Source organism: Stegostoma tigrinum, chromosome 32 (genome assembly GCF_030684315.1).
Source record: "Stegostoma tigrinum isolate sSteTig4 chromosome 32, sSteTig4.hap1, whole genome shotgun sequence".
NCBI classification, from domain to species: domain Eukaryota; kingdom Metazoa; phylum Chordata; class Chondrichthyes; order Orectolobiformes; family Stegostomatidae; genus Stegostoma; species Stegostoma tigrinum.
In genome coordinates, this window is record NC_081385.1 from 6,851,209 (window position 1) to 6,867,886 (window position 16,678).

Sequence of the window (16,678 nt, forward strand, 5' to 3'; positions counted from 1 at the left end):
TAAGTTTTGCAGCTGTATCATCTGAGAAATGTCCAGGCAAAATGGGCAGAATAACTGTATAAATGTAATGCAAAATTATTACACAGGGAGTACAAGACAGAGAGCTCAGAAGGGCTAGAATAATTGTGTCTCCCATGACAAGGTAAAATAAACTTGCTGTATTTACTCAAACAAATTGTGTCAAGATTATACTTTAATTCCACTATAGCCATAATGAGGGGAGCGAGGTTAGCGCGGTTGGTGGGGAGGTGGCGAGCTGCATTTATGAAAAGCTGCTAACACACGAGATGTGTATGAGTCCCTGTATGGGAGATCATAGGTGTACTTCAGTGTGTGTTAGGGAGAGAGGAATAGAAGGTAACACTCACAGGGCTGGATGAAGAGAATGCGAGTTGGTTTAAATGGAACTAGCATGAGCCTGTTGAGCCCCAATGGCAAGTTTCTGTTCTGTGAGCCCAGCACTACTCCAGGTACAAAGCAATTTATGCATTTAGGCTGCGTCACGTGGAGGCAGTTGTACAGCTTGGCATGTTGTTGACTTAAGAGTACTGCCAAATGGACCACAGAGTACCCAAGCTGATTGCGTAGGCCAGGACAGCCACTAGGTAGACACGAAAGAGGAGTACGTCCAAAACGTACCCAATTTGCAGCCACTCTTTGGCGATATCTCTGTACTCATCCCTCTTCTCCAGGAATTGGCGAATTGCTGAGATCTCGTGCAGAATGTTGTCCACAGTGAGGTTTGTGTCGGTTTGAGGTAAGCTAGAGCTAACTGGTTTTTCGCAGTCTGTCCCATTCTCACAGGCAAAGTGATTCAGTTGCACTGTCAAGATAAAGAAAGAAATCACAGTTGCTCTGCTTAAAATCTATCCATGGCCATAATTCCTCCTTAACTTTGTAATCCAGACTGACCCTACAGCCCCTGAGACATCTGCATTCTTCCAAAGCCCACCTCTTGCCCATCCCCGATTTTAATTGTTCCTCCATTGGTGGCATGCCTTAAGCCACCTGAGCCCTGAAGAAGAGGAATTTCTCCCTAAATCTCCAAGGTCCTCTGTCCTTCTTTAAGCCAGTCCTTGAAGCTACCTCTTTGACTGAGCTTTATATCACCTAATACACATCCCTTGATGGAGCTTAGAGTCAGATTTTCTCCTTGATAGCCTGCCCAAAAAGCACTTTGAGATGTCAGAGGTTCTATATAAATGCAAGCTGCTGCTGGAGAATTCTTTAGGTATCCCACAATTAGAGTAGCTCATAATGTGACAGTTGACCTGCAAATCTACATCAAGTTAAACAAAGAACTTTCCATTTGTATCACACCATCCATAACTTCAGGACATCCTGAAGATGCAGCAGCTGTTAGGATGCGTGAGTCAGTCTTGATAGATCAATTAGTCTTTACTTGGCTGTTAATGTCATATTTCACACGCTCACATGCCCTTCTGTGGCATTTCTGCTAAATTTTACTCTGGCATGCCTTGGCACTTACCCATGCTGTCCTTTCTGTCCCTGGCATTTTCTGGTGTTTCACTGTGCTGACGCATGGAGTGGAACTGAGTCTTGTTGCGGAGACAGAGCAAGACTGTGGCTTTGTCCAGGATCAGACTCTTCAGCCACTCTGGCACGTGTGAACGGAGGTCCTGTTTGTGCACCAGTTGCACTATTAGAATGGTCTCAGTCAGGCTGATCACCAGCAGAGCCATGCAAACCACAAAGTATACGCCTGGAGTAGAAATGGAGAAAGTGGGGTGCAGAGGGGTGGAGGTGTGAAGAATAGAATTTGGTTACTGAAATAATCAACTACTAAGCATGAAATTAAACCTTTGAGCAGCATCAGTGAGTTGGGGCAGAATATGGCTAACAGTAAGACTCAAAATAATGACTATTTATTCAGACAAAGGATTTGATTTAAACAGTTAAATGCAGTACGCAGTCTACAGAGTACACATTAAAACGAGAACTGCAGCAAACTGAACTCATACTGAAACTTCAACAATGTCTCCCTCTGAAGGCAGAATGATTTTATTGAAGATGTGTGAAGGATAGTTACACAAATGAGGTGAGCAAAGGCAGTCCCAGTCATTGACAGCAAGGTGAGAAGATCAGGGGATACTCAAATTATTTATTTCTGTATTTTGTTAATCATGTTTGAGGCAGCCATTTTATTAATCATGTTTGATGCAGCCATTTTGAGAGGGTAGTGTGAGATCCGTCTGATTTATACCCAGTACGAATTAAGTTTATTGTGGAGTCCTTCGTGATTTGCTGAGGGAGTGAAGGGGAATAAAGGTCTATGCCAGAACCAGTACAAGTCTTTGGCCTAAGGGTCATAGAATCATTGTGGCACAGAAGGAGGACTTTCAGCCCATCAAGTTAATGCTGGCTCTCTGGAGAGCAAATCTTTCAGTCCTATTCCTATTCCTGTTAGTCTGCCCCCATAGTCCAGATGATTATTTCCCTCAAGTGCCCATGCAGCTGTTTTTTTGAATTCATTCATCATCTCCATCAACCCATCCTCACAGGCAGGGAGGGCCAATTCATTACCATTAACTGCTTAAAAAGATTCTTTCTCTCATCCTCCCCCTGCATCTCTTATGCTGAATCATAAATCTGAGAACCCTTGATTTTGTTTCATCAGTTATTGGGAATTGCTTTCCTTTGTCTTTTATCTAAATCTGCCATAATCTTATACATCTCTATCAAATATCCCCTCGTTCTCCTTTGTGCTAAGCAAGACAACTCTGGCTTCTCCCACTGAATGTTCAAGTTAAATATCCACAGCAGAGGAGCCATTCTGAATCACTAGTCAGCAACCTGAATCTAGACATGGAGACGTTTAAACCTAATTCTTGAAGAACTTCGTGGCTCTCAAAGTTAAGCAGATGTGCCTGACACAATATAGGTGTGTGAACTAAACCTATGTGGTTTCTATGTAAAACACTGAGGAGTGCTGGAAATCTGAAATAAAGATAGACATTGCTGGCTAAACACAACAGGGCTGGTGGCATCTGTGGAGAGAGAAACGTTTTGAGTCTAATATTACTCTTCTTCAGGACTTCTTCTTTGTTCATTGTATATAAGCTGTACTTGTACCATTGGTTAGACAAGGTCATTGAGTAGCTATGACCTTCCCTGTTTGAATCATCCTTTATCTTCCTATCCAATTAACTCTTCTCGTATTAACATATCTTTGTTTTTTTCATCAGTCTTCCGCCAGAGATTGCTTAGCTGTGGGATTAGTAGTTGTATAGTCTTGACGGGCCAAATAGCCTCCTTCTGAGCTATAACAACCCTATGATCAGTAGATCACTGTTTCCAAAGTACAGTTTCTGATGCTATATTTCTCTTGAAAAAGTTCAATGTCCAACATTCAGTATTTAGCAAAACACAGAATACGGTCAAAAGTCACAAATAGAAGTTACTATTTACCTATCAGAGGAGTGCCAATGGCTGTGGCTGGAAGGGTATCAGACACAATGATGAGAAAAACGGAATAGCCCAGAAGAAGGGTAATTTTAAATGACACTCTCTCTCCACTGTCCGGAGGCAAGTAAAACCCAACGATATCCATGACCATGAGGAAGATACTGGGCAACAGCAAACTAACCGCATAGAACAAGGGACGTCTTCGAATGACAAGCTGAGGTAAAGCAAGAGAGAAGATTGGCATGAAAATACCATGGGCTGAAGTTACATAAAAGCTACACAAAGCTCTAGTTAGACCACACTTGCCAAACTCTGGTCAGATCTTAGTACCAAACATTTGGAAATACATGAAATGAACAAGAACAGAAATTGTTGGAGAAACTCAGTGCCATCTGTGGAGCCAAAGCAGAGTTAGTGTTTCAAATCTAGTGACCCTTCTTTAGAACAGGAATTCAGAATTAGGAAAACAATTAGCTTTACTTGAATGATTACTGGGCTTCAAGTGTTAGGTTTGGGGAGAGATTATAGTAGCGAGGGTAGTATCTGTGGAATTGGGAAGGTTAAAATTGATTTAATTGAGGTTTTCAGATATTAATGGGAACTGATGGATAGACTCACTTAAAAATTGTAGCTGGATCTTTCAGGAATGAAGATTGGATGCAATTATATATGTAAAATGTGATATAAATGTAATTTCTGCAAATGGAAATGGGTATTAAATTAACAGTTAATTTTTCACCTGAAATCAACAGGTTTTCTTTTGTTAATCAAATGATTAGAACAGGAGTGTGGAATTAGATCATAGATAAACAATGCTCTAATTAAATTATGGGGCTGGATGCAGGGGTTAAGTGATCACCTCTTGTTCCTATGTTCCTGACTTCAAAGATATCTCAACCTCTCTTCCCCGTGAAACATAAAGACATAGAAAATAGGAGCTGGAATAGGTCATTTGGCCCCTTGAGCTTGCTCTGCTCAAGGATGAGTCAACCAACTTCAGTCCCCAATTCTGTGCCTTTAGCCCTAAGAACTACATCTAACTCCTTCTTGTTTGACAACACTACTGCTTTAATAAGTGTTTTTTTGTTTTTTGTTATGTAGAGAGGTTGAGGCAGAGATGCTGACCAGATAGTTACACCAATCAACAGAGATTGCACAGCTGCCTTCAAGCCAGCTTTTCATTCTTTTTAAAGATTGAATTCACTGTCCGTTAGGGTGGGACATGAAGCCATGTCTCCAGAATCATAACCTGAGGTTATTAGTCGAATGACATTACCACTATGCCACCGCCTCCCGTACAAAGGCCAAAGGCTGATCATAAAGTGTTAGGCAAGAAAGACTTACAAAAAAGCGCATTTCTGCATAGCCCGCAGACAATCCTCGTTCAAGGTTAAACTCATTGAACTGGGTATCGACATAAAGAAGCTCCCATTCACCTTGATTCATGAAAACGCTTCTGTCGTATTTCACAAGTTCAGCAGATCGCCACAGGGAGATATTAATGTCTTGGACTGGAAATATTAAAGCAAAACAGTTGGGCAGCCTGCATACTAATTTTAGAATGACACAGCAAAAACTCAAATTTATATAGAGCTTTCATTTAATAAAAGGTGCTTAGACATTTCCCAGTAGGGTAATCAAATAAGCAAAGCCACAAAACAAATTGTAAGGGCAGATGGCCAAAAGCACAGTCAAAGAGGTGAGCTTTAATAAGCACCATAAAGAAGGAGAGAAAAATGAAGAGGAGGAGAGGTTTAAGGTGGGATTCCTGAACATAAAGCCCAGATTGTTGAAAAGATGGGTGGTTGAGAAACAGGGATGTGAAAGATCTACATTTGGAGGAATGTAGTGATCTCTGGCTGATGCAGGGCTGGAGGAAGTCACAGACATGAGGAAGGATGAGGACTGGAGAGATTTAACAAAAAGATGAGAATTTACCTGAAGTCAATTAGGTCAAGAAACAGTTAATAACTGGTGAACAGTGTTGTGGTACACCTTGAGGTAGATGTGGTTATGCTTTTTTGTGCAAATTTCTAGAAAGGAAACAATGTTAAGCATCATATGATAAAGACTTTCTGATGTGAGGAACCAAACAGATATTTGTGCAAGTTCTACAATTATAACGCTGCCACTAATTTTCTGCGTAAATCGATCTACCTATTTGTGTATTAACCAATTCCTTATGTGCAAAACTGGGGTCTTGATATTAATTTGTGAGTAAGTATAAGGAGAGGAAAAACACAATAAAAAGGGCTGGATATGAACTTTAGACTTAAGCATAATTAGTCTTGTTTGTAAACCGATGACTGCGTTTCCTACATTATGTCAGCGCTCTTTGTTTCAAAAGTCTTTCATTGGCTGTACAGCTTTTGAAAGGTGTCATATTGGAGCAGGTTCTCTAATTCTCTTCTGGTTCTTTGGTGAAAAAGTAAGTGCTGCCATATTGAGTTATTCTTTCTGACAGCAAATCCTCCAAACTTGTGTTTCTGTTGAGTGAGGCTCTGAGCGAGAAACAGAATTAAAAATGGAACTGACGTTGGACAGTACAAATCATTGCTTGCTAATAAAATCAAGTTAAAGGGTGAAATGAGCTAATCGAGAATAATTTAATTAAATGTACAGTATATAATCAATTTAGTCAATACGATATGTTAGAATGATTATGACCTAATGAATAAATCATAACATAGAATATAAAAGTTCCTATGCATAACAAACAAATCCCATCAGCATTGTCATGGATTACTTCACAAATTTATAGAAAAAGAAATTAATGTCAAAATTTCCATATCTGTTATATTGTTGCACAAATCCTTCATCTTTGTATCTAACATTTTAATAGAACTAAGATTGTAAAATAATAAAATTTCTCTCTTCCTAGTGTGTAGTCAACCGCAACCAGTTAATTCCTGGCATCAAATTAAATCTAAATTTGAAGGACAGGCTCAAACATTCACGCTTTACTTTGCAATGTTGACCACTATATATCAGACAGCCTATGTTCCTGGCTTTTAAGTGTGGTCAATGAAGAGCAAAGTTTCCCTTCTTTATGGCATTTATTTACTTATCCCTCCTGCACTGTTCCATGGGCCTCTATTTGGAGTGTCCTCATGAACCAGATACCATTCTATCACTGACGGTTTGAGAAATCAGAAAGATTCTACAGGTGGTGTAAATTGAGAGACTCTGTTCCCATTGGCTAAGCTCAAGAGGATACCAATTTTAGGTAACAAAGTGTAGAGATGGATGAACACAGCAGGCCAAGCAGCATCATAGGAGCAGGAAAGCTGACATTTCAGGTCTAGACCCGTCTTCTTTTCTTTTCTGAAGAAGTGTCTAGACCTGAAACGTCAGCTTTCCTGCTCCTCTGATGCTGCTTGGCCTGCTGTGTTCATCCATCTCTACACCTTGCTATCTCAGATTTTCCAGCATCGGCAGTTCCTACTGTCTCTGTACCAATTTAAGGTGTTGTGCAAAACAACCAAAGGTAACATGAAGAAAAGTTTTTTTTTAAAGCAGAGAATAATTGGATCAAGAATGCAATGTCTGAGAGTACGGTGGAGGCAAATTCAATCGCATTTTCAAAAGGGAATGGAATAAGCATTTGAAGGGGTTAAAAAAAGTCAGGCTGAAGGGACAGTTGAGGGAAAGGGACTGGTTAAATTGTTCTTGCAGAGAGCCAGCATGACCTCAATGGGCTCATTGGTCCCCTTCTGTGCTGTATGTCTTCAACCAATATGACTTTTGAACCAACCACTCACTGGTACCCAGCAATAGTATGACTGGCTCACTGAATGCAGGAAAGCAGGAACGAACAAAAACAATTTGCCATACTTCTTTCTGAAGAAGGGTCTCAACCTGAAACATCAGCTTTCCTGCTCCTCTGATGCTGCTTGGCCTGCTATCTTCATCCAGCTGTACACCGTGTTATCTGCCATACTATGTGAAATGTAGTGTATCTGTACACAGTGACACCATTATGGTCATCAAGATATTATTAGGTGATTCCACCTTCTGTGTGGTATAAATTACAGGGTCTGATGCTGTGAATATGATTTCTACCATATAAGTATCCTCCATTCACTGATTTGCCTGGTGAAATAACACTACATTTGTTGGGAAATGGTTGCTCCTGTTTTGCCTGTGAGTTCCATTTACTACAGTCTGTAGCAGCTCTTTTTAAATAGACTCTGCAGACTGCTGTTTGAATGTATACTATTTACCGAGTAGAGTTTACTTGCTGTTGGATAGGCTGTCGACTCTGAGTTTTGTCATCCGTCCTGCTCCTCATCCAACTTATTGGTTGGTACAAGAGGCACTCTGTGCCTTGTTAAACTTCTAAACCATGTCATCCAATGATTGAATCTTCCAATGTTGCTACAGTAAACAGTTGACTGGAGCTCAACTCAATAACAGCAGCAGCAGCATCTGAAGCATGATAAATATATGTTTTTCCACAATGATCTCATCAGAAAGTGTTGCCATTGCTGAATTAACTCTTATTTATAATACACACTAGTGACACCTATGGGCATAATGTTGTTCCATCACCAATTTTCTCTGTACTTTTTAATAGTAGACATTTTTGAACTGCTTACTGATGAGGTCTTGCCGTGCTGTGGCAACGTAACTGCCTCTGAACCAGAGGTTTGTGGTTCAAATGTCACTCCAGGACATAATAACAAAGGTAAGTCCATTCACTATGAAATCAGACAAGTTGAGTAGCAATCCGCAAACCCTTCCAACACATGCCTATGGCAACCGCTAAGAGCCAGAAGGATTCCTTGTCAGCCATGTGATGGAGAGACTTACCATCGCTATCCATTGTTCCAGACTGTGAGTGAGTCCCAGATCTAAGTGTTCTTGTGCACCAACATGTCAGAAGTGAGTGTTGCTAGAGCAACTCAGCCTTCCTAGTGGTCTGATGCTGGGATGAGATTGATGCCAACGGTATGGAGTTCAATTCCTATTCGACTTGGGGGGATTCGGAATCTAACACAGTGTAGGTCCCAGAGCCTTGGGTCAGGCCTGCCTTCAGACAGGGAATTCAGAAGAAAATAATCCATCCTCACCCATTAACTGAATGTGTCACAAAAATGGTTGAAACTTTTGCTTAGCAATAGCTAAAGTGAACTATTATGAACAACAAAAGGAGAATAAGCTTTACAGTCTACAAGAGGAAGTAGATCAGGCTGTATAAAGTATTAACATGGTGAAGATAAGGCCACAGAATCACAGACGCGTTTTGGCACAAAAAGGGTGCCATTGGTCCATTGTGATCAGAGATAATGGGAACTGCAGATGCTGGAGAATCCAAAATAACAAAGTGTGTAGCTGGATGAACACAGCAGGCCAAGCAGCATCTCACGAGCAGCGTCTAGGCCCGAAACGTCAGCTTTTATGTTCCTGAGATGCTGCTTGGCCTGCTGTGTTCATCCAGCTACACACTCTGTTATCTTCCATTGGTCCATTGTGCCTGCACTAGCACATTAAATGAGTACCATTGTTACCTGGTGCAATCTCATGTTTTTTTTCCCCTTGGAATTTTATTACAAGCAAGACAAGCTTGAAGGACCAGAGAAAATTAAGTTAAACGAGTGAAAGTAAATTTAAAATTTATAATAGAAAAATGATGCTTTATTGTAAGGTGAGAAATAGATAACTTAAAATCAACTACATTACTAGAATGTGATAAATATTTGTAATAATTTGCCAGAGAAAATGTATGCCAGGATTGGTGATCAACAGGATGAAGAATAAATGTCAATGTGCAGAATTTCCTGCTCCTTCACATTGCCAATGTTCCTATTGTCAGCCCATATTCTAATGTATTTCCAGCTACATGCTCATTGAAGTACCAAAATGCTCTGTGGTCTTGGAATTTTACTTGACGTAGCTTTCCATCTGTTCCAAATGGTGCAAGGTGACATGGTAGCTAATAATCTTCCACTATCAAGCAGTGATAATTAGGTTGGCTTCCATAACAAACAAATGAGACATGGGTCACATAGCACCAAGGAGCTGTTACGGACTTCAGCTGCAGCACCTGCAATCTACATATTTTCATAGTAAGCACAGGCACTTACATGTCTAGACTCAAGCCAAGCAATGTGGATAAACTGTGGCATGCTTTCTTCAGCATGCCATGCTGCAAAAAGACAGAACTCAGGAAGATGGTGACTGGGACCTTTGTACCTCTAGGTCATGTGCCATAATATGGTAATGATATCACAAACATGTGCCTTTAAGGTATATAATGGATCTGCTGAGAGATACAATGCAACACCAGTCAGGAATGTTACATTTACATGAGAGTCTAGGCCTGAAACATCAGCCTTCCTGCCCCTCTGATGCTGCTTGGCCTGCTGTGTTCATCCAGTTCTACACCTTGTTACCTAAAAGTGAATTGACATATTGTGTCATCTCTTTACGTTTTGCTTCAATGCGAGTCAAAAGTGTCTCTCTTGTTCCTCTCTCCAAATTCTTACCTTCCTTCAAGGCTCACAGCAAACAAAGCTTATTGTATTTTATACATCATCTGTTACTTACTGTTATGTAGCCAACTCGTGAAAGTGAATGTGCAGTTCTGTACGTCAAACGGGAAGTTGTAGATGTCCAGGCTACAGGCAGTAACTACTTGGATGGGTTTGTAGTTTTTCACACGGCCTTCATAGTCAACGTAGACATATGGGATATCAGGTGATTTACCTACATCAACACTACATGAAAACACATGTTTCAGTACATGACCACAGGACGAGTTGTGGTGAATAGCATTGCTGCATTTAAGAAAAGGTGAGGTAAACACAAGGGAAAGAGGAACCTGAAGGATTGGATGATACAGTGAAATGGGGCAGTCGGGACGAGGCAAATGTGAGATCGGATTGTGTGTTCTCGACACGATGCTGTCAGTTCAATTCAACATTGTAACTGGCTACTGGAAGGCTCATGGGAAAATCCTGAGTGGATCTGCTAAGCAGTTTTACTCCATACTTTTGTACCATGCATTTCCACATGGCAACTGCAAATGAGAAATCTTTACAACTATAAGCATTTATATAATGTAGCAAAATGTCCAAATATGCTTCCCTAGGACATGTTAGGAAAAGTGATTGATAGGCAGTCAAAAAGAGGTTGCAGGAAATGTGTTAAGGGAGGAGGAAGAATGGGGTTGGAGGAGGTGGGGGTGGCGGAGACGTCTACTGAGGGAATTTCAGACCCAGAACTCTGTAGGCAGCTGGAGGTATTGTTACTACCTTTGGAACAATGAAAGCAGGAAGGCTCTTGTAGTGCAAGGTAGTGTCTTTACCATTGGGCCAGAAGGCTGGATTCAAGGCCCACATGCACGAGAGGTGTGTGATTGCAACTTTCAACATGTTAATTAAGAAAAAAATCAATTGTGAAAGGAGGAATTCCACCAGCATCCAGAGTTGGAGGTTTATAGAGTCCTTGAAGGATTTCAGTGCTGGATAACGTTACAGAGATGTTCCTGAGTCCCAGTGCTTACATTGAGCTGCCATAGTGAGCAGACTGCCTGTAAGCATTCTATCCAGATGTGTCAGAGCTTAGTGCAGCAACTGCTGTGTCCAGGATTGTAAGAAACTGCAGAGAGTTGTGAACATAGTCCAATACATCACGCAAACTAACCTTTCATCCATTCACTCCATTTATACTTCTCACTGCCTTGGGAAGGCAGCCAACATAATCCACCTCCCACCCCGTTATAATCTCTTCCAACCCCTTCTGTCGGGCAGAAGATACCAAAGCTTAAACACATGTACCAACAGATTCAAGAACAGCTTCTTCCCCACTGTTCTTTGGCTTCTGAATGGACTGTTCAAATTTTAAGTTTAATGTTGATCTTGGTCTTTGTGCACCTTCTCTTCAGCTGTAAAGTTGAATTCTCCACTCTGTTCTATTAACCTAATGCATTTTGTATGGTATGATCTGCTTGTCATGCATGTAAAACAGAACTTTTCACTGTAACTAGATACATGTGACAATAATAAATTAAATCAAAACAAATCAACCTGTTGAAGATTATTGAGATACTACGGGAACTACCTTGCTCCTCAATATCAGTGTAGTTGTCTCCAATTTTTGTGGGAGGAAAGGAATGTGAAATGATAGTGCAAGTTCTGAGATTGTGACGTCAATCAATACCAGACATCCTTAGAGCAGAAGATGAGAGTAAAATTGAAACTGAACTGAAGAAAAGATCAGGCGGTCTTTAGTAAAGCAGAGCTTAGAAACTTTGAAGGACAGCATTCAAAAATACCCATGTGGGTCAAAAGTATCCTTGACATCAATACTAGATGCAAGTTTTTATTTTTTCCTGCTCTGTTTTTATTAATGGTAAGATTACTTACAATTCATTTATTAAAATGTCTGGCACCCATATGTTTGCAGTGGGAATTGATATCTGCTTGATGTCATCAAAGTCCTCGGGATTCCACATCAAGAATTCATCTGTCCAGATCTAAAAAATGTTGCAGAATCTGTTACTCCAAGGCTCTGCACTGTTCCACACAAATATTCTACCTACTATGCAGACGAGCAGCTGACTTAACAAGGTAGAGAAGTCCATATTCAGATAATTCAATTTTGTACCGAGACTTTGTGGGAATGCAATTTTAAATAAAAGCTCGGATACATTTGGGTAACTCAACTGATGTTTGAGAAACCTCAAATCTGGTGAAATTTATTTATTTTGAAATTCAATGGATGGCGTCATTGGCTAAGCCAGCATTTATTGCCCATTATAACAAAGTGTGGAGCTGGATGAACACAGCAGGCCAAGCAGCATCTCAGGAGCACAAAAGCTGACATTTGGGGCCTAGACCCTTCATCAGAGAGGGGGATCGGGAGAGGGAACTGGAATAAATAGCGAGAGAGGGGGAGGGGGACCGAAGATGGAGAAAAACTGCTCAATGTCCAAACGTGACTGGTATGTGACTGTGGTACCTGGTTTGCTTCAGGACATGGTCGAGCAGTTTCAAGGCTGAAGACCTTACAAGAGAGTTGCAGTGGGAGAAGGATTCCCTGAGGTTGGTCCGGAGGGAGGAGGGTAACTTCGTCAGGTTAGGCATCCCTGGAAGAGGCTTCGCAGCGAGGTTAAAATTGTATCAGAGATAATGGGAACTGCAGATGCTGGAGAATCCAAGATAACAAAGTGTGGAGCTGGATGAACACAGCAGGCCAAGCAGCATCTCAGGAGCACAAAAGCTGACGTTTTGGACCTAAACCCTTCATCAGAGAGGGGGATGGGGAGAGGGAACTGGAATAAAGCTGGAGAGAGGGGGAGGTGGGCCGAAGATGGAGAAAAACTGCTCGATGTCCAAACGTGACTGGTATGTGACTGTGGTACCTGGTTTGCTTCAGGATGTTATCTTGGATTCTCCAGCATCTGCAGTTCCCATTATCACTGATACAATTTTAACCTCGCTGCGAAGACTCTTCCAGGGATGCCTAACCTGAAGAAGTTACCCTCCTCCCTCCAGACCAACCTCAGGGAATCCCTCTCCCACTGCAACTCTCTTGTAAGCTCTTCAGCCTTGAAACTGCTCGACCATGTCCTGAAGCAAACCAGGTACCACAGTCACGTACCAGTCACGTTTGGACATTGAGCAGTTTTTCTCCATCTTTGATCCGCCTCCCCCTCTCTTCCTATTTATTCCAGTTCCCTCTCCCGATCCCCGTCTCTGATGAAGGGTCTAGGCCCCAAACGTCAGCTTTTGTGCTCCTGAGATGCTGCTTGGCCTGCTGTGCTCATCCAGCTCCATACTTTGTTATCTTGGATTCTCTAGCATCTGCAGTTCCCATTATCACTGATCACATTTATTGCCCATTCCTAGTTGGCCAAAGGATAGTTAAGACTCAATGACGTTATGATGGATCTGGAGCTGTATGTAGACCAGACGCACTATGGATGGCAGACTTCCTTCCCTAAAGGAGTGAGCCAAATGGGTTTTTACAACTGTCAACAGTGTATTCATCATTAAGTCAAAGTCAACGTTGAATGAAGTGTGGTGGATGTTGACTTTTTTCCTATGAAAAAGGAGTTGGGCTAGATCCTGAATAGGGCAAATTGTATTAGATTGATGTGAAATCTGCAAGCAAAGGAACAGCATAACATTGAGAAACAGGTGTAATAAAACATTTTGGTAAAGGAATGGAACTTCTGACTTGAAGCAAATTTCTAACTATCTTTTCTCTACATATTAAACCGAACAAAAATGCACCAATTACAAGTCAGCTGCATGTTCTCACCTGTCGGTACCAGATATAAGTGGTTAAAACTTGATTTTTCTCATCCTGAAATTAAAAAAAATGACAACAATAACCAAAGGTACATTCTCAGTGGTGAGTGAGAAGGGAGGGCTCTTTAGGGTGGAATCTTCCCACTGACCCAGAAGGTTTAGAAGGGCGGGTAGGGTTACTTAATTGGATGGAGACAAGAGTTCAGTTTCCTGGCAGCTAGTTAAAGTTTGGTATTAAGCTGCTGGAGCCTTTTCAGTGTGGATTGACCCGTGACTCAGAATTCCGTTTGTATTCATTTGCATGGCATGAATATTCATGAACACACCAGAAGCTGGAATTACTTTCAAGGGCGCAATTCCTTTAGGCAAGAATTGAAATCATTTGTTCACAATCTCACTATGTATGTGAGACAGGGTGAAATTTATCTATCCTCACTCCCCATTTCCAAACCTGCCCAGTAATTTAGCACCTTCATAACCAAGATGTTTCTTTGTACCAACACTGATAAAGGGGTTGAGGAGCCTTAGGTTCGACAGATACTTCCCACCAACCCCCACCCCCATATACCCCGTCACGAGTCTGGGCACATTCCCACGTATGGTGCATATTCTTCTCCTGCAATTGGAGAGCAATATTAAGGGATACTAGTATGGGGATGTGAGCACTATGCCTGCGTTGGTACATTTGAACGTCTATCCCCAGAATAGTGATTGTTGGTATGTGTTACTACTAAGACGAACGTGGCATGAGGGAATTTGAATGTTAAAAGGTTCAGTTGTGAAAAGTGCTTCGGTTCGTCGAAGAACTACAGTTGATGAAAAATAATGAAGCATTACAGGCAGGCGAGGAAGGAGCTCAAAAATGGTCTGAGGAGAGCCAGGAGGGGGCACGAGAAAGGCTTGGCAGAACGGATTAGGGAGAACACAAAGGCATTTTACACTTATGTGAGGAATAAGAGAATGGTTAAAGAAAGAGTAGGGCCGATCAGGGATAGCATAGGGAACTTGTGTGTGGAGTCTGAGGAGGTAGGGGAAGCCCTAAATGAGTTTTTTGCTTCTGTCTTTACGAAAGAAACAAACTTTGTAGTGAATGAAACCTTTGAAGAGCAGGTGTGCATGCTGGAATGGATAGAGATAGAGGAAGCTGATGTGCTGAAAATTTTGTCAAACATTAAGATTGACAAGTCGCCAGGCCCGGACCAGATTTGTCCTCGACTGCTTTGGGAAATGAGAAATGCAATTGCTTCGCCACTTGCGAAGATCTTTGCATCCTCGCTCTCCACTGGAGTCGTACCTGAGGACTGGAGAGAGGCAAATGTAATTCCTCTCTTCAAGAAAGGAAATAGGGAAATCCCCGGCAATTACAGACCAGTAAGTCTCACGTCTGTCGTCTGCAAGGTGTTAGAAAGGATTCTGAGGGATAGGATTTATGACCATCTGGAAGAGCATGGCTTGATTAAATGCAGTCAACACGGCTTTGTGAGGGGCAGGTCATGCCTCACAAACCTTATCGAGTTTTTTGAGGATGTGACTAGAAAAGTTGATCAGGGTCGAGCTGTGGTTGTGGTGTATATGGACTTCAGTAAGACATTTGATAAGGTTCCCCATGGTAGGCTCATTCAGAAGGTCAGGAGGAATGGGATACAGGGGAACTTAGCTGCTTGGATACAGAATTGGCTGGCCAACAGAAGACAGCGAGTGGTAGTAGAAGGAAAATATTCTGCCTGGAAGTCAGTGGTGAGTGGGGTTCCACAGGGCTCTGTCCTTGGGCCTCTACTGTTTGTAATTTTTATTAATGACTTGGATGAAGGGATTGAAGGATGGGTCAGCAAGTTTGCAGACGACACAAAGGTCGGAGGTGTTGTTGACAGTATAGAGGGCTGTTGTACGCTGCAGCGGGACATTGACAGGATGCAGAGATGGGCTGAGAGGTGGCAGATGGAGTTCAACCTGGATAAATGCGAGGTGATGCATTTTGGAAGGTCGAAGTTGAAAGCTGAGTACAGGATTAAGGATAGGATTCTTGGCAGTGTGGAGGAACAGAGGGATTTTGTTGTGCAGATACATAGATCCCTTAAAATGGCCACCCAAGTGGACAGGGTTGTTCAGAAAGCATATGGTGTTTTGGCTTTCATTAACGGGGGATTGAGTTTAAGAGTCGTGAGATCTTGTTGCAGCTCTATAAAACTTTGGTTAGACCGCACTTGGAATACTGCATCCAGTTCTGGTCGCCGTATTATAGGAAAGATGTGGATGCTTTGGAGAGGGTTCAGAGGAGGTTTACCAGGATGCTTCCTGGACTGGAGGGCTTGTCTTATGAAGAGAGCTTGACTGAGCTCGGACTTTTTTCATTGGAGAAAAGGAGGAGGAGAGGGGACCTAATTGAGGTATACAAGATAATGAGAGGCATAGATAGAGTTGATAGCCAGAGACTATTTCCCAGGGCAGAAATGGCTAACACGAGGGGTCATAGTTTTAAGCTGGTTGGAGAAAAGTATAGAGAGGATGTCAGAGGCGGGTTCTTTACACAGAGAGTTGTGAGAGCATGGAATGCGTTGCCAGCAGCAGTTGTGGAAGCAAGGTCATTGGGGACATTTAAGACACTGCTGGACATGCATATAGTCACAGAAATTTGAGGGTGCATACATGAGGATCAATGGTCGGCACAACATTGTGGGCTGAAGGGCCTGTTCTGTGCTGTACTGTTCTATGTTCTATGTTCTATATTATATGGTAAGTGCACCTGAGATACCTGAGCTGCACATCCTGAAGCCATTTTTGTTGCTGTGTACTAGTTCCATGTAAGTCTTTGTTGAAAAGCTGCCGGAGGTGCACAATCCTTTAGTTGTGAAGAAAGGCCAAATATCCAACAGCATGTGAACTACTGAGTGTTGTAGCTCCTTTATTCAATTTTAAGTGTAAAGTGTGAGAGGCAGTACCAACGTGTGCAAGTAAAGTTGATTACACATTTGCATCTAATGAAGATCCTGGCA

The 16,678-nt window shown here is 41.9% G+C and overlaps 1 protein-coding gene across 1 annotated transcript in view; it reads right to left on the minus strand.

Moving 5' to 3' along the window:
- Positions 1-539: 539 nt before the first annotated feature.
- Positions 540-16,678, minus strand: part of LOC125466865 (5-hydroxytryptamine receptor 3A-like) — a 29,748-nt gene continuing 13,609 nt past the window's right edge. The window contains exons 4-10 of the mRNA XM_059638935.1: positions 13,696-13,740; positions 11,796-11,905; positions 9,976-10,145; positions 4,771-4,937; positions 3,430-3,640; positions 1,490-1,723; positions 540-823 (exon numbers count right to left, since the gene is read on the minus strand). Coding sequence (XP_059494918.1) covers positions 540-823; positions 1,490-1,723; positions 3,430-3,640; positions 4,771-4,937; positions 9,976-10,145; positions 11,796-11,905; positions 13,696-13,740 — 1,221 coding nt within the window. The remainder of the gene's footprint in view (positions 824-1,489; positions 1,724-3,429; positions 3,641-4,770; positions 4,938-9,975; positions 10,146-11,795; positions 11,906-13,695; positions 13,741-16,678) is intronic.